The 17,151-nt window shown below is 37.1% G+C and overlaps 1 protein-coding gene across 1 annotated transcript in view; it reads right to left on the bottom strand.

Annotated features, from left to right (window-relative positions):
• The window catches only part of LOC148732116 (uncharacterized), a 30,514-nt gene extending 20,583 nt beyond the window's left edge, over positions 1-9,931 (bottom strand). The window contains exons 1-3 of the mRNA XM_088756588.1: positions 9,838-9,931; positions 968-1,078; positions 34-162 (exon numbers count right to left, since the gene is read on the bottom strand). Of these exons, the coding sequence (XP_088612714.1) occupies positions 34-162; positions 968-1,055 (217 nt within the window). The 5' untranslated portion in view covers positions 1,056-1,078; positions 9,838-9,931. The remainder of the gene's footprint in view (positions 1-33; positions 163-967; positions 1,079-9,837) is intronic.
• Positions 9,932-17,151: the final 7,220 nt, after the last annotated feature.

Below are 17,151 nucleotides of genomic sequence, written 5' to 3' on the forward strand. Positions count from 1 at the left end.
ATTGATTTTGGGGTGACACCACTCTCTACGTACCTGAGTGGTCGCTGCTTGGTCCTGTGTCAAAACTAGGAGTAGCTCCTTGCCGGAGGAGCCAATCAAAATGATCCCCTCTCCTTTCATTCCGCCAGTTACACAGTGTTTTGTGATCAAAGGAGCAATTTCCTAGAAAGAAAAAGGGTACTGAATTTAAGTTGTATTGGAATGACACCATTTTTAACCAAGTTATCTTGGTGTATTAGGGGCTCGTCGTTCACCATCCTCATATCAGTGGTTTTTCAAGTCGCGATAAAACATCCAAACCAACCGAGCATACGTCTTTTGGTAATCTGGTTCATAAGCCCATTTTGAGTAACACCTTCAATGAGTTACGAATTGGTTAGTTTTTAAACAAGGTTTGTACGCTCCAAAAAGGTCAAATTCCATGAAAAAAGGGTAGATAAATGGAATTACAACAACAGACAGAATCCATAATATTCGAGGTGATGTGTACTTGTTATTAACAGATTCCAGATATCAATAACAAGTTGAATGTCACCTTTTGAACGAATTATTTTAGTTACGAATATTAAACGAAAATTGAAGAGAAGCAAAAGACGGGATAAACTGTGGGGCAGTAAAGAATGGCATATACATCGTTTTCAATGTCTGAAGACAGTACCTGTTACAAACAAACACTTAAAAATATTGGAATGCTCACAAACACCAAATCCATTTTACGGGAGTGCCGTTTCGGATGATAGGTTTGGTGGAACCAAAACATTTTCGGACGCATTTTTAAAAAAATCCGTTTATACGACCATTCCAAAGAGCAGGCAGCTGCATTTAACAATCCCTAGATTCAAACTAAAAAACTAAAACGAAAGTGCTGTAACGAATATAACCTTGGATGTAAAAATGAAAGGCATAGACAACTAATCAACTTATTTGCTATATCAAGACTGTTTTAATTCCCAAATGGGATATTTACCTGTGAGGTTTTGCGAAGAGACACCATTTGTTGCAAGAAGCACATGTGTCAAAAACCATAGCGAGAATCCTTGGAGAAACGTGAACATAGTAATCTTGAACTGCGCACTGTCTAGAAAGTTGAGAAGAACGATGATAAGAATACTTTAAATTTCCTTCAGTCGATTATCATTATGTTAATATATTTGACTGGATGCCCGATAAGCAGTGATAAACAACAAACGAATGTCTTAAAAATTTCTGCTCCCGCTTCCCACCCTCTCCCGTCCCTGTTCTCCCGGGCTCCCGCCCCCCTACTGTCCCCCTCCACAATAAAACCGACAAAACCCCGGAGCTTCTAGAGGAAATGCGCAAGCTGAATGCACTCCTATTTACCCTAAAATAAAAAAAGTTCGAGACGCTTCTAAAAGCACTTGTTCGTTAAAAGACTGCTTTTAGCCACGAATGGTCAATTATCAGTTTGAGAGAGAAATCTTTCAAAATTTTTAATCTTGTAGAGAATCTTATCGCACTTCAAGAGTTGAGAATATTTCGATGTCCAAATCGAGAATATTCCGAAAAGGAGTCGACTGCTTGCGAATCACAAGAATAAAAGTCAAGCTAACCACAATTTTGCAAGTCTGTATTATAAGCACTCAGTGGGAAATGAAGAGAAGTCACGTAGCATTCATGACCTTCAAGTGCAAAATGAAAAAAAAAAATAAAATAAAATAAAGAAGCAAGCAGTAGGCTTATTTTTGAGGTAAGCCATAAGTCATGTGTTTGTTTGTAGTCGGAGTGAACGTAGGCCAGGGGCCCGTTTCTCGAAGGTTCCGGTAACTTAACGGACCCGTAAAGCTGTTATGTTTTCTTTTAAGATGGCGATTTCAAAAGTTTTGAAAATGATGGAATAAAACTATCAGCTACAGAAACAAAAAGGACTTGTTTTGGGTGCCAGAACCTGCTTCCCTATCCTTTAAATTTTGATTTTAAAACATTGCTTCGGGCCCGTTAAGTCACCGGGACTTTCGAGAAACGGGCCCCTGGTCAGTCAGATATTTCTTGCGTTTTGGATTTCGCAACAATAAGTAAGTCAATAACAGTCGACACGAAATTAAAAGTTTGAAACGTAATAAGCTGTTATCGATATTTAAAAGAAATCTTCACATGGTTAAATTAAGTCGTCGAGCAATGAACTCATATTTTTACGTCATTCCTTAGGGTCGAATGACTCTAAGAAGGAAGTGTTTTCAGAATATGGAACGAACTCTAGACTTTTAGATCATCAAATGGCATTAGACTGTGTACTTGTTGCGATATTGTTGTCGCTATGCCAATTTCATGATACTTTTCTTGGCTAAAAATGCAGTAAAAAGTGATTTCTTTCATCGCTCCGACGTCACAGGCTGTTATCTAAGTTTACTTTGGGGCTCTAGTTGTCCCTTTATTTAGCATCAACTATAATGAAACAAGTTAAACGGATGTTTCTTGCGTGGTTGGAAAGTAATTAGCAGGTATCCAATATTTCCCAATCACATTAGATAAAGAACTATTATGTAGCATCCATGTTATGCTTGTGATAATTCGAGAAGTCAACTATGTATATTCTGTCAGAACATGCCAATTAGAATACGCGTTTATTTGTAGCCGGAGCAAAAGAACTTTGAAAGCCAAACTCAGACAGATTGATCATAGTATTTCATACTGGTGACGTTTTCAGTCCATTCACGATCAGAGTACAGATCAAAAATTGGAATTTTCTTTCTACCTTTGGTTTACGGTAAGAATGACCTTTGTTTACGAAAAAAATAAAACAGTAAACATGGATAGACTACCGTGGTCGCAGAAGTTTAAAAGCCCGTCAACGAAGCAGTCAAACACTGAATGACAAAAGTGCGATCACAGCACGTCAATAAAGTATTACTCGTGAAGCTTCCATAAAATGTTGTTGAGATAAGGAAGAATTGGAGCTCAACGGCAGCAAAACAACACAAATGCTTCTTTAGTTACATATTCGAGCCAGCACCTCTTGACGTTTAAGGAACCGGCAAATATACAGCAGAACCAATCACTGGCCAAGCCATTAATGTGCGTTTGTCGTATATTTTTGTAGCGGACTTACACAGACAGTTGTCGCTGTCGTTAATGAAAGCCAACTAAGACAGATGTTGCTTGCGTGGTTGGAAAATAAAACTAACGAAAAAATGGCACTTATATAATATTTCCTGCTCTGATGAGATAAAGAGCAATCATGAAGCATTCATGATCTGCTTATAAAAAGGCGAAAAAAGGAAACAGAAGGCTTTTTTCTCTCAAAATATCATAATGCTAATTAGAAAATAGGTTTGTGTATCGACGGAGTCAAAAACAGATGTTTAGTGCTTAGTAAATTTCAGTACATTACGGAAGTCAACGATCGTCGACTAGAAGTTCAAATGGTAAAACACGAGGAGAAGTAGTCATATATTTCTAAAGAAAATCCTTACATAGTTTGATTGCGCCTATTTAAAAATAATTCGCATTATCTAAGATTTTTGACGTCGAATGAATGAATGAAGTGCTCTCAAACTTTCGAAAGACTTCTAGAGGTTCACACATATAATCATGTGTCAATTTTTAGCTACGTAATTCATTAAGAATGCAGTAAAAGGTAATTTGTCCATCCCTTGGCGACATGGGTGGTTTTCTAAGTCTACCTCCAATTGTCCCATTAACCACATCAACTGCAATGTAAATTTCCCGCTAAATGCGTCTTCACTTCGACAGGATAAGATATCCTTGCCAAGCCACTATTTTCTAAATTTCAGAACATTTGTTGAGCGTCCTAACCTTTAAGCAGACGTTTCCACTCCGTAACAGTGCATGAGGGATATCCTATAATGAGTTTCCTGCTGACACTGAGCAAGAATAATGAACACAATTCTGTTTCCAATTTTACGATGCGTTCGGCATAATCAAATAAACAGCAGCTGTCATAATTAATGTTGACCGGAAGTTACAGCATCGATTACTGAGTGTTTCAAATGAAGCACAAATATATGAATGGGAAAGTTTTCTTGGTTTTGAAAAATGCAGATTTTATTTTCCCTGTAATACATTTTCTTAAGTAAAACTTGTTCAATTTTGCATATGCGCATTTTGTGTTTCTTTGCCTGTCTTATGACATTTTCCCGTCTCACGGAAAAAGATGTTTTTCATCATGTCACGAGCAAGGGACAGAAAAAATAGTCATGTTGAATCGAACTTCAGACCTTCAATTCCATATCAGGCCCCAGAATTTTTTTCTTTGTCCAGCACTCGTGACTAGACAAAAGAGCTCCCTTTTTTTTTACCGAGCTGAAAATTTACCACTTTTCTTATTCTGTTCAGAAACTTAAAATAGCTACCAGCGATCGACTGATAGCGCAAAATTCAACATCAATTTTTAATTTTTCACTACCGTGCTTAAGTGTGATCTTTTCCAGACCTCAGACCTCAAACCTCGAGCACTTAGGGCCCCACATGTACACATGTACTATATGGGTATTTAAAAGTAACCTCACGATACAAGACCATCATTTGGACTCTTACAAATATTTTGTTGAATTTACGAATGTCATACGAGGAGTCACATGATGCAGACCCGACTTGTATTTGCATTTGCTCTTAACAGCAATTTGATAATAACTTATAAAAATAATAAGAACCTATTCACTGAGTGGGAGGGCCGGAGGGGAAAATATTTTTGTCGAGTTCTGTAGGGCATGAACGTCCGTGCACGTCATGAAAGTCATGAGCACCCGTGCGTCATAAACATCAGTAAGCATTTCATCATATGACTACTAAGTGCTGGAAATTTCGAAATATTCTTTTTAACTTATATAAGACGCGATAGACTGGCGCGCGCAGGAAAACCGCAAATACGATTTCACTGGAAAACTTTTCCTTTTTTTTTAAATTAGAACAAGGGACTCATAATTCATTGAAAAACGTGACCCTGTCCCCCTTCACAATGAAAGCGGCAAAACCCCGGAGCTTCTAGAGGAGATGTGCTAGCTAAATGCACTCCACTGAGTCACTCATTATCCTAAAATGAAAAAAAGTTCGAGACGCCTCTAAAGTAGTCTCCCTCGTTGCAGTTTTTAGTCTCGTCACGCAACGCTCCTCCCCACAAACGGCTGCTCACATTCGAACAACATTCCTTACCACTACGTCAACCAATCACCATTCGGATTACATATGCCGAGAACTCTGCGCGCCAAAGTAATCTAACCAATCATGTTGTTTGTTTCATCTTGGAGTTCAAAGCTTTCAAAAGTGGCGACCTTTGAAGAAGCGTTTGATGTTGTTAGTAATACATTTTGAATTCCTAGCTTAGATGCGCAGCAAAAAACTGGAATTAGGAAAATAGTTGAGGAAAGAAAGGATGTATTTGTCAATCTTCCTACTGGTTTCGGGAAATCTCTCCTGTATCAAACACTACCACTCGTGTTTGATCTTACCTCATAAAAGCCTGGTCATATCGTCGTCGTGGTCTCACCATTGGTAAGCCTTATGGACGACCAAGTGTCCCATTTGAAGGAGCTGGGGCTAAAAGCAGCTAACATAAGTTCACTTGAGGATGGTAAACGCACTCGTGTTGAAAGCGGCAAATATTCCTTAGTTTACGGATCCCCTGAAACGTGGTTGAAGAACGAACGCTGGAGATTTATGCTGACGAACTCTGTGTATTCCAAAAAACTCTGTGCCATTGCCGTCGATGAAGCGCATGTTGTAAGACAGCGTAAGTGTTTAAATAAAAACGAGACTACAGCAAAACCTTCTTCGGCGTTTCCTCCATCAAGAAACTACGATCAAATGCAGAATTTGAAAACGCGGGAAAAACGATATTGATTACAATCTTTTGTACTCTGATTGGTCACATAAGAAACGATGTCAGTGACCTCATAGTTGCAAAGACAACAAAGGGAAAGGAATGTTGTTCGAATGTGAGCAGCCGTTTGTGGGGAGGAGCGTTGCGTGACGAGACTAAAAACGACTGTGAGAGAGACTACCTCTAAAGGCACCTGGTCGTTTAAAGCCTCGTTTTAGCCACGAATGGTAAATTATCAGTTTGAGAGAGAAATTTGTCAAAATTTCTACCCTGCCAGAGAACTTTATCGCACTTCAAGAGTTGAGAATATTTCAATGTCCAAATCGAGAATATTCCGAAAAGAAGTCGACTGTTTGTGAATCGCAAGAATAAAAGTCAAGCTAACCATATTTTGCAGGTCTGTATTATAAGCACTTAGAGGAAAATGAAGAGAAGTCACGAAGCATTCATGACCTTCAAATGAAAAATGAAAAAAGAAAGCAACGAGTATGCTTACTTTTGTCGAAGTATACCATAAGTAACATAGGAAGCTTTTATCTGTTTATAAAAGAAATCTTCACATGGTTAAATTGAGTCGTTGGGCAACGAAACAATATTTTTACGTCATTCTTTAAGATCGAATGATTCTAAGAAGGAAGTGTTTTCAGAATATGGAACGAACTCTAGACGTTTAGATCATCAAAGGGCATTAGACTGTGTACTTGTTGCAATGTTGTTGTTATGCCAATTTCATGATACTTTTCTTTGGCTAAAAATGCAGTAAAAAGGGATTTGTTCATCCTTCTGACGTCACAGGCTGTTTTCTGAGTTGACATTGAGGTTCTAGTGGTCCCTTTATTCAGCATCAATTATAATGAAACAAGCATCCAAAGTTTTATTTTTGTCGGAATATGCTGATTAGAGTAGATTTTTGTTTTTTAGACCGAGTTAGAGAAAAATTAATGAAACTCAACTTAGACTGATGTTTCTTGCGTGGTTGGAAAGTAATTAGCAGGTATCCAATATTTCCCAATCACATTAGATAAAGAACTATTATGTAGCATCCATGTTATGCTTGTAATTATTTGAAAAAAAGCCAAACTCAGACAGATTGTTCATAGTATTTCATACTGGTGGCGTTTTCAGTCCATTCACGATAAAAAAATTTGAATTTTCACTCTACCTTTGGTTTGCGGAAAAAATGACCATTGCATACCGGAAAAAAAAAAACAGAAAACGTGGATAGGCTACCGTGGTCGCAGAAGTTTAAAAGCCCGTTAACGAAGCACTCAAACACTGAAGGACAAAAGTGCGATCACTCAGCACGCCAATAAAGTATTACTCGTGAAGCTTCCATAAAATGTTGTTGAGATAAGGAAGAATTGGAGCTCAACGGCAGCAAAACAACACAAATGATTCTCTTGTTACATACTTGATCCGGCACCTCTTGACTTTTAAGGAACCGGCAAATATACAGCAGATATTGCAAATCTCCAACTTTATCCTTCTTTTTTTCAACCTGTTTTACCCGAAGAATTACTGTCAGAAATATCACTTGTACCGAATCATAAGTCTCATGGTTTGTACTCCTCAACAGCCAAATTATTAAAATGTTCGAGTACCGTCATAGCTCCTGTCCTTTAGCTACTTGATACATCGATCAGATCAGAGACTTATCCATTACAACTCAAAATTGCTAAAATTACACCAGTATTTAAGAGTGACGATGATACTGACGCAAACAACTACAGACCTATCTCTTTACTTTCAAACTTTAACAGAGTATTCGAGAAAATGATTTACAACAGATTAGCGAGCTACATAAAGAAACACGAACTTTTGTATTCCTCACAATACGGCTTTCGTAAGGAGCATTCAACCCAGTACGCAATATTGGACATTGTTAATGATATACAGGCAAACATGAATCAGCGATTGCTATCTTGTGGAATATTCATTGATCTCAAAAAAGCTTTCGACACAGTCGATCACTACATTTTGCTTGATAAACTCGATCACTATGGCTTTCGTGGATTAAGTAACGATTGGTTCTCCTCATATCTTAGAAATCGCACACAAACTACCAACGCAAGTAGGCCATTGTATTTCAGATAAAGCTGTCGTTGGATGTGGTGTTCCTCAAGGATCAATTCTTGGACCATTACTTTTCTTGCTATTTGTCAATGATATCTACAGATGCTCGAATAAATTTAAGTTTTACCTGCAGACGCCCTAACATATTGTATGCGTACGAAAATCTGAAAGACTTTGAAACAATTGTCAACAACGAGTTACAAAACCTTTATAACTGGTTGGCAGCCAACAAATTAACTCTTAACACTAAAAGATCCAACTTTGTAATTTTTCATCCTTACCAAAAGGGACTGGCTTACTAACTAAAACTCTGCATTTTCGATAACGAAAAGAATAAATATGTTCGTCTCGAGTCTAAGGTTTACATAAATTATGTGGGCGTTCCTACTGATCAGAATCTCTCTTGGAAATACCGCATTGATTCTATTGCTACAAAAATTAGTACAAATGTTGGGCTATTTGTAAAGCTACGCCACTCTGTACCTTGAAAAATACTATCGAATATTTATAAGTCATTAATCCACCCTTATTTAACTTATGGTCTTGCCGCCTGGGGTCAGGCATTGATGACTCATCTTAAAATTCTTATTCTTCAGAAAAGAGCCCTTCGTCTGCTGTACTTTGTAGAATGGCATGACCATGCAATTCCTTTATTTCTTAAAGCAAACGTGCTTCCGATAGCTTTTCTTTATTACGAGTCGGTACATACTAAACCTATTTCAGAAAACGTCTAATATTCATTTATACAATACATGATCGTTTACGTCTGGTAAGTTTTATGTTAAAAGTTCGAGACTAGAAATAAAAAACAATTCCTTCTCTCTGATCGGAGTAAAGCTGTGGAATAAGATACCAATCTGTAGAACGGATCTCCCAAAGAAAGCTTTTAAAATAGTCCTTCGCAAATTGCTATTTGATATCTCAGAAAAAGAAGATAACTATATTCAAATCCCCATGATCATTAAAAAGGTAGGTACATAGATACACTTTCTAAGTTTAATTGTCTTCTTATCTTTTTCTATCTGACTGTGTAAATAAAGACTCCTTGTCCTAAGATACCAGACGATTTGTATTATTCAGGTACTTGTCTTGCCCCGCCAAGATTAGCTTTCTAGCTATTTGCGGGGGAAACTATCCCACTTTAATTTTATGTAAAAAGATCAAAGAATAAAAATTGTTGTTACCGTTGTAACAATCACTTGCCAAGCCATTAATGTGCGGTTGTCGTATATTTTTGTAGCGGACTTACACAGACAGTTGTCGTTGTCGTTAATGAAAGCCAACTTAGACAGATGTTGCTTGTGCGGTTGGAAAATAAAGCTGACGGAAAATAGCATTTATCTAATATTTCCCGCTCTCCTGAGATAAAGAACAATCATGAAGAATTCATGATCTGCTTTTTAAAAGGCGAAAAAAGGAAACAGAAGTCTTTTTTCTCTCAGAATATGCCAATTAGAAAATAGGTTTGTTTATAGACGAAGTCAAAAACAAATGTTTATTGCTCATTGAATTTCAGTACATTAAGGAAGTCAACGATCGTCGACTAGAAATTCAAATGGTAAAACGCGATGAGAAGTAGCTATCTATTTTCAAAGAAATCCTTACATAGTTAGATTGCGCCTTTTTAATGATTTTTAATAATTCCCATTATCTAAGATTTTTGACGTCGAATGAATGAATGAAGTGCTCTCAAACTTTTGAAAGACTTCTAGAGGTTAAAACATATAATTATGTGCCAACTTTTAGCCACTTATTTTCATTAAGAATGCAGTAAACGGTAATTTGTTCATCTCTTGGTGACATGGGTGGTTTTCTAAGTCTACCTCCAATTTTCCCGTTATACCACATCAACTGTGGTGTAAATTTTGCGCTAAATGCGGGAGTATCTTTCATACTTCGACAGGATAAGATCTCCTTGCCAAGCCCACTATTTTCTAAATTTCAGAACATTTGTTGAGCATCCTAACCTTTAAGCAGACGTTTCCTCTCCGTAACAGTGCATGAGGGATGTCCTCCAATGGGTTTCTTGCTGATACTGAGTAAGAATAATGAACACAACTCTGTTTCTAATTTTACGATGCGTTTGGCATAATCAAATAAAACACCAGCTGTTATAATTAATATTAACCGGAAGTTCCTGCATCGATTATCGAACGTTTCAAATGAAGCACTGGTATATGAATAAGAAAATTTTATTGTTTTTGAAAAGAGGCTATTTTTGTTTTCCCTGGAATACATTTTCTTAAGAAAAAGTTGTTCGATTCATTGCATGTGGGAATTTTGTGTTTCTCTGCCTGTCTTATGACAATTTTCCCTTCTCATGGATAAAAGTATTATCACAATGGTTTTTTGATGACCAAACATAAAACGGAAAAATATGTTTTTCAACATGTCCCGAGTACGGGACAAAGAAAAAATAGTGTTATGTTGAATCGAACTACAGACCCTCAATTCCATGTGAGAATTCAGAATTTTTTTCTTTGTCCCGCGCTCGTGACTAGAAAAAATATCTTCCTCTTTTTTTACCGAGCTCAAAATTTACCACCTTTCTTATTCTGTTTACAAACTTAAAATGGCTACCAGCGATCGACTGATAACGGGAAATTCAACCTCAATTTTTAATTTTCCACCACAGCGCTAAATTGTAATCTTTTCCAGGCCTAAAACCTCAAACCTGGAACACTTAGGGCCCCAAACATGTACTATATGGGTATTTAAAAGTAACCTCACAATACAAGACCATCACTCAGACTCTTACAAATATTTCGTTGAATTTACGAATGTCATACGAGGGGTCACATGATGCAGACCCTACTTGTCTTTGCATTTGCTCTTAACAGTAATTTGATAATAACTTATAAAAATAATAAGAACCTATTCACTGAGTGGAAGGAGCGGACAGGAAAATATTTAGGCAGATCCTATTTGTATTTTCATTTGCTCTTAGCAGAAATTTGATAATAACTTATAAAAATAATAAGAACCTATTCACTGAGTGGGAGGGCCAGACGGCAATATATTTTGCTCGAGTTTCGTAGGTCATGAACTTCCGTGAACGTCATGAAAGTCATGAACATCCGTGCGTCATAAACATCAGTAAGCATTTTATCATATGACTACTAAGTGCTGGAAATTTCGAAATATTCTTTTTAACTTAGATGAGACGCGATAGACAGGCGATAGCAGGAAAACCGCACAAACACTTCCATAAGAAAAACTTTTCCTTTTCTTCGAATTAGAACAAGACACTCACAATTCATCGAACAACGTGACCCTGTCCCCCTCCACAATGAAAGCGGTAAAACCCCGGAGCTTCTAGAGGAGATGTGTAAGCTAAATGCACTCCACGGAGTCACTCATTATCCTAAAATAAAAAAAGTTCGAGAAGCCTCTAAAGGCACTTGGTCGTTTAAAGCCTGCTTCTAGCCACGAATGGTCAATTGTCAGTCTGAGAGAGAAATTTGTCAAAATTTCTGCCCTACCAGAGAACTTTATCGCACTTCAAGAGTTCAGTAAATTTCGGTGGCCAAATCGAGAATATTCCGAAAAGGAGTCGACTGTTTGTGAATCGCAAGAACAAAAATCAAGCTAACCACGGTTTTGCAAGTCTGTATCATAAGCACTTCGAGGAAACTGAAGAGAAGTCACGAAGCATCCATGACCTTCAAGTGAAAATGAAAAAAACAGGCAGCTAGTAGGCTAATTTTTGTCGAAGCATGCCAAGTTTACTTTGAGGTTCTAGCTGTCCCTTTATTCAGCATAAACTATAATGTAACAAACATCTGGACGTTTATGTTTGTGGGAATATGCTAACTGATTAGAGTATATTTTTGTTTTTTATACCGGGTTAGAGAAGATTAATGAAACTCAACTTAGACAGATGTTTCTTGCGTGGCTGGAAATTAATTAGCAGGTATCCAAAGAGAGCTATTATGAAGCATCCATGTTATGCTTGTAATAATTCGAGAAGTCAACTCTGCATGTTCTATCAGAATATGCCAATTAGAATACGCGTATATTTGTAGCCGGAGCAAAAGTAGTTTAAAAGCCAAACTCTGAAAGGAAGTCAACGATCGTTGAATAGAAATTCAAATGGTAAAACACGATGAGAAGTAGTCATCTATTTTTAATATTATTCATAGAATTTCATACTGGTGGCGTTTTCAGTCCATTCACGATCAGTGTTCAGTTAAAAAATTGGAATTTTCTTTCTACCTTTGTTTTGAGGAAACAATGACCTTTGTATAACAGAAAAACGAAACAGAAAACATGGATAGGCTACCGTGGTCGCAGAAGTTTAAAACGCCGTCAAAGAAACACTCAAACACTAAATGACAAAAGTGCGATCACTCAGCACGTCAGTAAAGTATTACTCGTGAAGCTTCCATAAAATGTTGTTGAGATGAGGAAGAATTGGAGCTCAACGGCAGCAAAACAACACAAATGCTTCTCTAGTTACATATTCGAACCGGCTCCTTTTGACGTCTAAGGAACCGGGAAATATACAGCAGAACGAATAACTGGCCAAGCCATTAATGTGCGTTTATCGTATATTTTTGTAGCGGACTTACACAGACAGATGTCGCTGTCGTTAATGAAAGCCAACTTAGACAGATGTTGCTTGCGTGGGTTGAAAAGAAAGCTGACGGAAAATAGCATATATCTAATATTTCCCACTCTCACGAGAAAAAGAGCAATCATGAAGCATTCATGATCTGCTTGTAAAAAGGCGAAAAAAGGAAACAGAAAGCTTTTTTCTCGCAGAATATGCCAATTAGAAAATAGATTTGTTTCTAGACGGAGTCAAAAACAGATGTTTAGTGCTTATTAAATTTTAATACATTAAGGAAGTCAACGATCGTTGACTAGAATTCAAATGGTAAAACGCGATGAGAAGTAGTCATCTATTATTAAAGAAAATCCTCACATAGTTAGATTGCGCCTTTTTAAAAATAATTCGAATTATCTAAGAATTTTAACGCCGAAATAAATGAATGAAGTGCTCTCAAATTTTTGAAAGACTTTTAGAGTTTAAAACATATAATCATGTACCAATTTCCAGCCACGCATTTTCATTAAGAATGCAGTATACAGTAATTTGTTCATCCCTTAGCGACATGCGTGGTTTTCTAAGTCTACCTCCAGTTGTCCCGTTATACCACTTCAACTGCAGTGTAAATTTTGCGCTTAACGCGTCTTCACTTCGACAGGGTACGATCTCCTTGCCTAGCCCACTATTTTCTAAATTTCAGAACATTTGTTGAGCGTCCTAACCTTTAAGCAGACGTTTCCTCTCCGTAACAGTGCCCAAGGGATGTCCTCCAATGAGTTTCTTGCTGACACCGAGTAAGAATAACGAACACAATTCTGTTTTCAATGTTACGATACGTTTGACACAATCAAATAAAATACCAGCCGTCATAATAATGTTGATGGGAAGTTACCACATCGATTATTGAGTGTTTCAAATGAAGCACAAGCATATGAATGGGAAAGTTTTATTGTTTTTTAAAAAAGGCCATTTTTATTTTCCCTGTAATACATTTTCTTAAGAAAAAGTTATTCAATTCATTGCATGTGCGCATTTTGTGTTTCTTTGCCTGTTTTATGACATTTCCCCCTTCTCATTGGTATTTGTGTTATTATAATGGTTATTTGATATAACCAAACATAAAACGGAGAAAGATGTTTTTTCATTATGTCACGAGCATGGGACAAAGAAAAATAAGTCATGTTGAATCGAACTTCTGACCTTCAATTCCATGTGAGGACTCAAAACTATTTTCTTTGTCCCGCGCCCGTGACTAGACAAAAGAGCTTCCTCTTTTTTCACTGAATTTAAAATTTATCACCTTTCTTATTCTGTTCACAAACTTAAAATGGCTACTACCGATCGACTGATAGCGGGAAATTAATAAAGGGTAAACACCAGAGCGTACGCTATTGAGTTATGGATGCACGCGGGAGGTTGCTAATACGAACTGAAGCGTAAGAGTCGCTCGAGGCGATAGCCGAGAGCGACTCTAGCTTCTTGAGTGCTTAGCAAACCTCCCAAGTGCATCCATAACTCAATAGTGTACACTGTGGCTTTTACCATTTGTTTTATAACATAACATTGATACATTGCAGCAAAAGAATTTTGTTTTATCCAATAAATCTAACGTGACCAGAAAAAACAAGCGCGCGCGGAAAACTAGTCTTTGTTTTTGCTCACGTCAGCAGCGTACACCCATGGGCAAATGGGGGACGCTGAATTGACCAATCGGAGCGCGTGCTTTACTTTGGTGATGTTATAATACAAAATCAATTTTTAATTTTTCACTCAAGCGTTAAAGTGTGATCTTTTTCGGACCTCAGACCTCATACCTCGAGCACTTAGGTCTCCACACATGTACTATATGGGTATTTAAAAGTAACCTCACAATACAAGACCATCACCCAGACTCTCACAAATATTTCGTTGAATTTACGAATGTCATACGAGTGGTCGCATGATGCAATCCCTACTTGTATTTGCATTTGGTCTAAACAGAAATTTTATAATAACTTATAAAATTAAAGTAATATTTACCTATTGATTGAGTGGGAGGGCCGGACGGGAAAATATTTGGCAGACCCTACTTGTACTTGCATTTGCTCTTAACAGCAATTTGATATGATATAATAATTTATGAAAATAATGTGAACCTATTGATTGATTGGGAGGGCCAGGCGGGAAAATATTTGGCTCGAGTTCCGTAGGTTATGAAGGTCCGTGTACGTCATCAAAGTCATGAACATCCATGCGTCATAAACATCAGTAAGCATTTTATCATATGACTACTAAGTACTGGAAATTTCGAAATATTCTTTTTAACTTAGATAAGACGCTCTTTTTAACTTAGATAAGACGCGATAGACTGGCGCGCGCAGGAAAACCGCAAAAACGATTCCAAAAGAAAAAATTTTCCTTTTTTCCGAATTAGAACAAGAGACTCACAATTCATCGAGAAACGTCACTTATTTTCTGAGTTTTGCTCACTGCTTTCACTCATTTTTTGCAGCGACAGAAAACAATGTTTTCTTTTATTAAACAAAGCCGTACAAGTTACTAGGGCCTTATCATAACTTTTGTTATTAATACGATCGAAACGTCTATCAGGCTAAATTTTTAGCATCCTTAAGCCAAACTACCACAAACCGGCGATCCCAAAACACAAATAATTTTATTTATAACTAATCGCAATTATACAACGGTTGTAAAAAGAAACCAGTTGAGAAAACTTTTCTCCCGGCTGTGTTATTGGACGACAGAGAACTTCTCTTTATTGACAATGTTTTAGTTTCATAACACGTAGACTGTTTAATTTATACGCTCGATGATATCAAACGATGCTATTAATATGATTCCTCTGGATCACAATATAGGTTTCATTTAAGGTAAATTTAGTACTCAGTACTCGGAAATGTTCAAATAACTAAAGCTAAACCTAAATACCTGTTAATAACACTGTTTTCTTGATTCGTACTACAAAGAGCGCGAGTCATAGATCCGGTAGGAAAAAAACGAGGTTTCACTTTTTTACGGTGCGGATCGAGAGAAGGCAGTTAGCAAGATCTTCATGATATCTCTGGGTTCAAGTAGAGGGAGAAGATTTAAATTTAAACGAACTTTAAATTTAGTAAGCCGCACTTCATAGTAGAACCAATTATGGTGATAACTGATCGATGTAATAATGGCCAATATCAACATTTATGTATTTTTCGCCTATAATAATTGTCGTGTTCTTGACGACTAATAAAAAGGTTTTCAGTATAGAGAAATCGAGACGTGTTATCTCAACCACATGTTTATTCGATCTCTTTGATATTATAACAAGGATATAGAAATTACGTACATAATTACGTGGTACTAACTAGATTACATCATGGTATAATTATATTCGCTAGTGCGATAGGTCAAATACTACAATAATCATGAAACATATTTATATCGAAGGCAGAACAGTTCCCCTTCTCCAAATCTAGAAGTAGTTTTCTCCTCAGATGTTTGATTAACTTTTTTTTAAACAATTTGGCTATGTAACTTTTTACATCTTTTTTGCACAGATGTACAAGTTTTATTTCTGTTGGGTAGATAGCTATACGGGTTACAATCAGTTGGCTACAGCTGACCGAGCTGTGTGACTCGACACAAGGTTCTGTCTAAAAGTCTCATTCAGAGTGGAAACACTGAAGGAAAATGATCCAGAATTTGGAATGGTCACCAAAACCTGAAGTTTTTCGATATCATGGGCTACAAGTTCATAACTTCACTTATTAAATCACAAACTTTCTCCAGTAAGGTGCCCTGAATATCAATTAATGCGAGGTCTGCAAGGTTCCTGGAGTCATTAGTGCCTTACCCTAGACGGACCTCTCGTACGCTCGCCTGGTCTAATCTTGTGGGCTTCGCCGATCGTGGCTGGTGGCCCGCTATTAATAAGAACCTGCTCACGGGCTGGGGATTTGTTTGAGCATTAGAAACAGTCAGCTGGTAGTCTTTTTCACGGCGTTGTTAAGTTTAACAACGCAACACTGACGCCAGAGTTGTACCATTGGTATTGGTAAAGCCATGGCAAAGATGGACTCATCATTATATGGATTGTTTAGTAAAATTAGCTTTAATCTTATGAACATCCAGAAGAGTTAATAAATGTTTACAAAGAAATTATGCAAAAATTGTCCGTCTGGAGATGAGAGTTGAATTTGCCGGGAACTTAGTAAAGCCATTCGGTATCAAGCTTTTACCATTTATAGGCATGTATCCCAGACTCTAATGCACTGCCGAAGCTCTTGTAACAACTCTCAGATGTAAGAGGTTTTAGGTCTGTTTTCTTCGGTTTCTTTTCAAACAGATTAATTATGCACGATGTAATGAACCAATTCGGTGGCCTATGGATCATAAAAACTCGCGTCGCCTTCTCCACCAGTAAGATACAAAACTAAAACCGATCACGGCATCGTTATTACGTATCATGTGCTTTAAACCGTTTATATTTAATTTTCGAGTTTCTTGATTTCCTAGCTTCACTAAAAACTTCTTCTTTCGCATTTTTCTGACCAACGTCTAAAACTTCTTTCAATTGCCTTTAAATAATAATAATAATTGTTTACTTTACAAACTGTTCGATGGTAATAATTTGGATATATCAACAAAGTTGAAATGGTAAATTAGCCACCGTAACGATTACAAAAGCTGACGTTTCGAGCGTTAGCCCTTCGTCGGATCGAAACTATCAGCTTTTGTTCGATGGTAACTC

Source organism: Stylophora pistillata, chromosome 4, assembly GCF_964205215.1.
Source record: "Stylophora pistillata chromosome 4, jaStyPist1.2, whole genome shotgun sequence".
Taxonomy (NCBI): Eukaryota; Metazoa; Cnidaria; class Anthozoa; order Scleractinia; family Pocilloporidae; genus Stylophora; species Stylophora pistillata.